The sequence below is a fragment of the Balaenoptera musculus genome, chromosome 13 (assembly GCF_009873245.2).
Source record: "Balaenoptera musculus isolate JJ_BM4_2016_0621 chromosome 13, mBalMus1.pri.v3, whole genome shotgun sequence".
Taxonomy (NCBI): Eukaryota; Metazoa; Chordata; class Mammalia; order Artiodactyla; family Balaenopteridae; genus Balaenoptera; species Balaenoptera musculus.
Genome location: NC_045797.1, coordinates 65,204,234 through 65,212,803, shown reverse-complemented (window position 1 = coordinate 65,212,803; position 8,570 = coordinate 65,204,234). Strand labels below are relative to the sequence as shown.

The 8,570-nt window shown below is 40.1% G+C and overlaps 1 protein-coding gene across 1 annotated transcript in view; it reads right to left on the bottom strand.

Annotated features, from left to right (window-relative positions):
• Positions 1 to 7,876: 7,876 nt before the first annotated feature.
• SRD5A2 (steroid 5 alpha-reductase 2) overlaps positions 7,877 to 8,570 on the bottom strand; it is a 59,006-nt gene continuing 58,312 nt past the window's right edge. Inside the window, 1 exon segment of the mRNA XM_036872579.1 lies at positions 7,877 to 7,943. Coding sequence (XP_036728474.1) covers positions 7,877 to 7,943 — 67 coding nt within the window.

Sequence of the window (8,570 nt, the reverse complement as noted above, 5' to 3'; positions counted from 1 at the left end):
GGTACAGCTTTCCCTGGAACTGAGCTAAACTTCTTGAGTCCTGCATTTTTCCATCCACACACATCCAGGTGTTACTGGCTCAGACCCAGAACCCAATGCAACTGAATTACTGATGTCTTGAGAGATCCTAGGCAGGGCTGGATTGATTTCCATAAACCAATTGGAACTGTAGGCCAGGTTGGCCCAGGAAAACTTGTCAACCAGGAATTTTGTCAATGCCTAGAGCTTAGAGTCACAAACTTTGAAGGGCTTAGAGAACACTAGTCTAAACCCTGGCTTCCATTCAACCTGACCTTCCCCAAGTCATCTTCCAGCCTCTTCTTTTTTTTTTTTAATTTTTATTTATTTATTTATTTAACATCTTTATTAGAGTGTAATTGCTTTACAGTGGTGTGTTAGTTTCTGATTTATAACAAAGTGAATCAGCTATACATATACATATATCCCCATATCTCCTCCCTCTTGCGTCTTCCTCCCACCTTCCCTATCCTACCCCTCTAGGTGGTCACAAAGCACCGAGCTGATCTCCCTGTGCTATGCGGCTGCTTCCCACTAGTTATCTATTTACATTTGGTAGTGTATATATGTCCATGCTACTCTCTCATTTCGTCCCAGCTTACCCTTCCCCCTCCCCATGCCCTCAAGTCCTTCCTCTACGTCAGCATCTTTATTCTTGTCCTGCCCCTAGGTTCTTCAGAACCATTTTTTTTTTAGATTCCATGTATATGTGTTAGCATACGGTATTTATTTTTCTCTTTCTGACTCACTTCGCTCTGTATGACAGTCTCTATGTCCATCCACCTCACTACAAATAACTCAATTTCGTTTCTTTTTATGGCTGAGTAATATTCCACTGTATATATGTGCCACATCTTCTTTATCCATTCATCTGTCGATGGACACTTAGGTTGCTTCCATGTCCTGGCTATTGTAAACAGAGCTGCAATGAACATTGTGGTACATGACTCTTTTTGAATTATGGTTTTCTCAGGGTATATGCCCAGTAGTGGGATTATTGGGTCGTATGGTAGTTCTATTTTTAGTTTTCTAAGGAACCTCCATACTGTTCTCCATAGCCCAGCCTCTTCTTGAATGCTCCAGTGATGGGGAATTCACAGCCAGGTTCTTTGTCTTCCTTATAGTTAATCAAATCTCTCTCCCTTGAGGTTTACCCCTTGTTTCATTTCTGGCCTCTCTCCCCCAGTCCATGGGGTGTCCATAATTCTCATCCCAACCCCCAGTTGCCCACAGCCCCTGCTGCACGTCTAAACAATCCCCACCGGAGGGCACTCCAAGCACTGCCCAGTCTCTCCCCTCTGTCGGCTCCTCCTCTGCTTCCATTTCTTTGCCCTGCTGCAGGCCGACCCTGTGACAAAGGGTCAACCAAAGTAACCCCTGCCAAGAGATATTTAACCGAGTGTCATTTCAGGTCACTTGGTGCTTTAACCCAAGTAGAAGAAGGTAAATACCTAGAATTGCTGGGTTATAGGGTAACCTAAGTTTAACATTTTCAGGAACATTTCAGGAACTGCCAAACTGTTTTCCAAAGATGCTGCACCATTTTGTATCCCTACCAGCAATGTATAAGGGTTCTGATTTCTTCACATCCTCATCAACCCTCATTATTATCTGTCTTTTTGATTATAGCCATTCTAGTGTGTGCGAAATGGCATCTAATTGTGGTTTTGATCTGCATTTCCCTAAGGACTAATAATGTTGAGCATCTTTTTATGTCCTTATTGGACATTTGTATATCTTTTTTAAAGAAATGTTTATTCAAATCCTTTGTCCATTTTTAATTGGATTATCTGTCTTTTTATTATTGAGTTGTAAGAGTTCTTTATATATTCTGGATATAAGTCCCTTATCAGGTATATGATTGGCAAATATTTTATCCCAGTCTGTGGGTTGCCTTTTTACTTCCTTGGTGGTGCCCTCTGAGGTACAAAAGGTTTTAATTTTGATAAAGTTCAACTTGCCAATCTTCTCTTTTATTCCTTGTGCTTTTGGCATCATGTCTAAGAAATCATTGCCTAATCCAACATCATAAAGATTTATTCCTATGTTCACTTCATTGGGTTTTATAATTTAAGCTCTTACATTTAGCTTTATGACTCACTGTGAGTTAATTTTTGTTCATTGTGTAAGATAGGGACTCAAATCCATTCTCCTGCATGTGGATATCCAATTATCTCAATATAAATTAGCTTAATGAATGAAAAATTTGATATGACGTGTCTTCAGTGATCGCCAGGCGTCTGGGTTTTTCTTACAGTTCTTATAGGCTAAAGGAAAATGATGAATCTATCAAACTAGTACAGGGCAGAAGAAATCTGCTTTTACCTAACATATTTCTATGGCTTTTAGGGTGGAGGAGAGTGCATTAGAACTGTTGATAAAGTGTGGTGGTTTTTCAGCTACATGAAGCTCTGCTAATAATTCTGCTAGTTGCCAAGTGGGGGATGGAGAGGGTTAGAGCATTCCTGGCACCTGTAAATTTGGGAAGAGTAATGCCTCATATGTCGGGGAAGAGTAGACTTCAGTTGCATTGAGAAGACCAGGTAAGGATTAGATAGAGCCCCCAGAGTCCAAATGACTACTGTATAGAAGGCTACAGGGCTCATTTTCATCTCTTACATTTTTCTATCTTAAATTTTCAATAAAATATATTGAGAGTTTTGTCCATATTTAAAATTCATCTCTAGTTTCATAATGGACATAATGAGGGCCCAGTTTATGTGACTGTCCCTATGAACCCTTCCCAGACTCCTCACAAATACCATCTCACTATTTTCTATTCTCCCCTTCTGGGTTTTTTTTTTTTTTTTTTTAATTTCTTCTGCTTTTACTGCACTATTTTGGGATTGAGTAGTTTTTTGATTGTTTTTCTTTTCCACTATTAGTTTATTATTTATATCTCTTTTTTAAGTTGTTGCCCTAGAGTTTGTACAATATATATCTTTAACTTAACACAGTTTACATTTATATTTATACCTCTCTCTGTAGAGTGTAAGAATCTTACATTATTGAAAATGAATTAATGAATTAATTAACAAAATTTAATGGATTTTTATGGTATCTGCTTTCTAGTCAGTGCTGAAAAATGCACCCCAAAAGGATCCTCTTCTCTGGGGCCTCTGGAGTACCGGAAAACAAAGACCACGACAAGGGAAAACCCTGACCGATGCTGACTCCTCGGGCTGCCCTCCCCATTGGCCTCACGGAACTTGGATGCTGCCATACGCTTCTCAGAACAATTCCTTCACCTCTTTTTCACAAGTGTCACTTCTGCACAGACTGAAAACCGTCTTTATGAGGTGAGCGGACAGAAATACAATTAAATTATTTATCATGAGGCACAGCCATATGGCTTGTGTTTAAAGGAACTCAGCTTCTTCCCTTATAAAACAAGGAGCTCCAAGAAGAGCTTATTTTCTCTCTCAGAGGGATTTTTTTTCCCTGAGAGGATAAGGAAAGGATCTGGCTTATACAGACCTGGACACAAGGGGAAGAGAAGAAACCACTCCGTCACGAGAGGCCACCCTCTCCCAAGGCCCTTTGCCTCACTTCACTGCAGACCTTCCACCACCCCATCCCATTCCTCCCACATAAGTCCCCACCTTCCTCCACTTTCTCTCTCTGTTCCCCTCCTCCTCCCAGCCAGTCTGCCACGTGGGAGAGGATACCGGATATCCTTCACTTAGACTCTGACTACAGTGAGAAAAGCCAAGCCCTGCACCCGCAAAGGTTAGGACAAAAGGAACTAACACAGCTTAGTACATACTTTAACCTTCCCCAAAGACATATTTCACTCATCCAAATCCCAAGCTATGGTTAGTGGGAAGAAATAAGACACAAGTAACACAGAACCTTTTAAGATCAAGGCTCAGTGGACTTATAGAGAGAAAAAGCAAATCTCTTATTTAGAAATTAAATCCATTCAGTGGCTATTAAATCATCCAAGCACCCACATTACCATGTGGTACCATGCCTCTTTCTTTTATCATGAGATAGTATAGATGTTATAAAACAATCAGCAGCCTTCTCTAGAAGGTTTTGCCTTACCTTTATTGTTACCCTGCTTATTTGCCATGCCCGGACCTCAGCCCACAGCCTATTAGAGAATCAAAAAGCCAGGCAAGAATGGAAACGACTCTTCACGAGTCCATTCCTTCACATGCCAAGAGCTTTCTCTTGGTGAGATTGCCATGAGGTTACCACAAGAAGTCAAGATGGCTATTGCAAAACTACAGGACAGTAAAATCATAGATTTATTTATTGGCTTTTGAAAGAGTTTAAACCACCCAAGTCACTATTTAATTGCAAATTTCTCATTAGCAGTCTTTCCTCCTTCTGAACGTGGCAGAACCAATGTTGCTCTGCATGAAGATAAGTGTTTGGGATGAGGGGAAGTTGTGACTTAACATCTTTTCCATGCTGAACACAAATGTCATCTCTACTACACCTTCATTTTATCAAATAGGTTCAAGATAAGGGCATCAGCCAGCTCCTCCCCCACAGAGTGAAAAAAACAGTTTCCACCCAATGCCCAGGACAATCAGTGTGTATCTGAATTGTGACACAGCACTTAAGCTCTGGCTATTTTTCTCCTGCATGAGTTCTTCAGAAATCCAAATGGCAGGCCCTAAATGGCAAGAGTCATGTCTAATTCAACAATATCCTCCCACCCCTTACCATTTTTCATATCATAAATACTCAAAAATGATTGCTGAGTGAATGAGTGTGTTCAGGCCTCAAATTCACACCTGTCTGGGTAGGCTCTGCTGGGTCTCTCTTGTAAAAGTCTGCTGTGCTTTACGAAGAAAAAAAGACTTCTGATCCTTAAAGGGACAAGTTAAGACCAGCTATGCAACACCTTGGAAGGCATTTAACACTGGGTCTTAGTGTCTGCATCTGTGATACAAAGGGGTGGACCTAGCTGATGTCTTTTTTTTTTAACTATTTTATTTTGTTTAGATTGTCTTATTTTACATTTTTTTGCTTGTTTTTATTTTTTATTTTATTTTTTATAATTTTATTACTTTATTTTTAAAAAATTTTTATTGGAGTATGATTTACAATGTTGTGTTAGTTTCAGGTGTACAGCAAAAAGTGAGTCAGTTATACATGTACATATATCCACTCTTTTTTAGATTCTTTTCCTATATAGGCCATTACAGAGTATCGAGTAGAGTTCCCTGTGCTATACAGTAGGTCCTTATTAGTTATCTATTTTATATGTAGTAGTGTGTATATGTCAATCCCAATCTTAGCTGATGTCTTAAATGTGCTTTGGCCCTTTAATTCTGAAAACAAAACATTACAGCACCTCCTACAGGCCAGTAGGAAAACATTCCCACCAGGAAAAGCCACTGTCATATTTTAGCCCCTAATTTCAAAAACCACTCCAAAGAAGCCTAAATTAACCATATTTTTGTTGCACTCCAGTTTTAGGAGAGAAGGGAAATATGTTTAGGGATGAGCAAGGCTTCAGACCTTTATTGTATTCCTTCTGCATACGTATTCTAGACCTAAACAGAGAAATCTAGTTGAATAGCCCTACAGCAGAGAATACCTCAGTTATCAAGAAAATATTTAAAATTACATAAAGGCTATTCGACCCTATTTTTAAATTAAGAAGGTCCACGATCATGTTAACTTGAAATGACAGTAGAATTTCTTAAATTTCCAGACATGCGTTTCCTAAGTAAATCAGGGTTGGCCTAAATAAAATTCTAGAGAGCACCCTCTAGTGGCAAAAACATGCAATTGCTGAATAGCAGTTTCGTCCTGAGATTGCACACACTGGGCAAATAGTAGCTATCATTTGTTGAGCACTTATTACATTTCAAGGACTGGTCTGGATGTTTTACATGGTAATAAGATAAAGGATTTAATAAAGGCAGTTTTCAATGTCACGGAGAGAACAGGGAGTCTTTTATTTCACAGAGGCCAAGCTACACTTTAAGATTTATTTCACTGTGTTTCTCCCACTCCCCCGTGTATCCCTGAACACTAGGAGGGGCCTCCAGCCTTAGCACATTCTCCTGTGCCTTTATTGCACCTGCTTGGACTTCTTAGCTGTGTGACAAGCTCTATAAGTCATATTTCTCTTTTATTTTCAGCTCAGAACCCTGAGTTTCAAGTTAGCAAAATGAAGAGAGAAGAGAAAAAAAGGAAGCAACACTTGGAGGAAAAAAAAAAAAAGAATAAAGGGGGAACAAACACAGTGCAACACTTTATGAAAATCTTCATGAGTCTGGGGATCTTTTAATTCAAAAAAATTACTTAACATCCATGATTCGAGAGGCACTTAAACAGCAAAACATGTATATATATGATTACAATTTATATTTTTCAGTAATCTACATCATCTTCAGGTCTTCTGAGTGTCCTGTGTGTTTTATCCTAGTGAATTTCTGCACTTAGCACTACATCTGATAAAACTGGTGCTCATTCTCAAAGGGGTTTGCTAAATATTACCAATGCCGACTACAAACCTAGACCTACAGAGACAAATATCGTCGTACATTCTAATTATGAATGTTCAGCCCCTTCCTTAAAGAGCCCAAAGTCTCAGCACCCATGCAAAGGTGACCCCTCCACCGAGGCTGCAAATTCTGATGTCTACCAGCTGATCAGTCCCAGCTCTTAGCTGGCTCCATGGGTCCAGATCCTCCAACTTTTTAAAGGACACTAGAGAATGCAGAAACCTCCTAATTTTTAAATTTTGGAAACTTTGAATGTAAACAAAAAAAGAAAACCAGACTCTGTGAGAAACACTGTCGGAGCCAAACAAAGCAGGTTTTCTGCCTAGAGGCGTCCCTCCGGTTGCAATTTTCAGCCTCTGCTCCCAGGACTTTTGAGAATTGATGTTCAAGGCACCCCTAGGGAACGCCTTCTTGATCAGATCCTGAGGACTGTGACGCAGAAACTCCAGAAGGGAAGAGTTGTTGGGTGCTTCTGAGATGCTTTACCATCATGGTACACGTCTTGTCCAGGCAAACAACATATGCTCTTATTCGGTGATTTCCTTATCTGACACTCATTATTTGGATATTCCCACCAGTTTCTAAGAATGTAAGAATTTGCCGTCTATTGTAAAACACTTTTTTGCTCTTGGTAGTCAACCAGAGTCATCTCTTCTTCTTTGTGGTCATTAAAATCTGACCTTCAATAAAACCCACACCAACTTTCTGGATTAGCCTATGATATCTCTAACAGGGATTGTGGACTCTGCAGGAAGACAGAGGCACTAAGACAATGCACACATTTGAAATGGAGTCGATGCGTCGTTGCATTTTCAGCAATATGAAGACAGAACTCCCCTATTAAAAGTCTACTTAATCATTTCACATTTTTCACAGTTAACTAAGGAAAACCCACGTGAGTGGGTTTTCATTTGGAAGAAAAATTGCTCTGGGTCCGTGCAGCTTCAGAATTTAAATCGCTGCGGATTTGTATACGTGTCAAATGTGCACCTTTAATAAATTCTATAAGCACTGCCCTCAACTCAAAACTTTCTCGACTACAGAGCTGTCTTACACTGATACAGAGCAGGTATAAAGCCACCTGCACTTGGGTCTTTCAAAGAAAAAAATACATAGGGAACTTTGCACTTTCTAGGAGGAATAGCTAAGAAGTAGATGTCTTTGCGTAAAACAAAGGGCCTTGTTGAAGCTTCAGTAGGAGATCAGGACAGGGAGGATGGGAGGAAACACTAAGGGGGCCCATGCAGAACCCTCAGGCCAGCTGCCGGAACGCCAGAGGCCTACTATTACATATACACAATGGGACTTTAAAAAGTTACAGGTTCAGCAGCTTGATGGTTTTCAACAGGATTGTGGGAGCTTTGTTCCCTTTTTACTTGGTTTCTTTAAAAGATGACTGGAATGAGGGCTTTCCGAGACTTGGGGTAGTCCTCAAACATCTTGAGGTAGAATCTAAAAGACAAGAGAGGAATAATTATAAATACAACCAAGCAGTGGTCAACGACTGAGGTTTGATCTGTTTGGAATCCCTGTTACAAATCAGCCTGCAGTTGTTCAGGGTCTGACGCTTCCAGATGGCCATCTATCTATCTTCTTCCTCCCTCCTGCTTCCTATCTCTTGTAGATGCTGAAGCTTCTCATGTTGAGAAATAAATGTAATAGCCAGAGGACAGCAGCGGTGGCCGCACAATAGGATGAGCGCACCTGATGCCACTGGATTATACATGTAAAATTGTTAAAATGGTAAATTTTATGTGATGTGTATTTTACCCAATGAAAAATACATCATAGCCAGAAAGAAGTACTCAGTGGATTCAACTGAGAAATACAGGGAACCAGAGACCCCAAAGAGCATGGGCAACATTAACCCTAGAGAACTGGTCATGTTCCCAGGAAAAATAGCCCTTCATGAGGCCTGGGAACGCCAAGAAAATGTTACCTTGTATTATGGGTTGAATTGTGTTCCCCCCAAATATATGCTGACGTTCTAACCCCCCAGTTCCTGAGAATGTGACCTTATTTTGGAAATAGGGTCGCTGCAAATATAATTTATTAAGATGAGGTCATACTGGAGCAGGG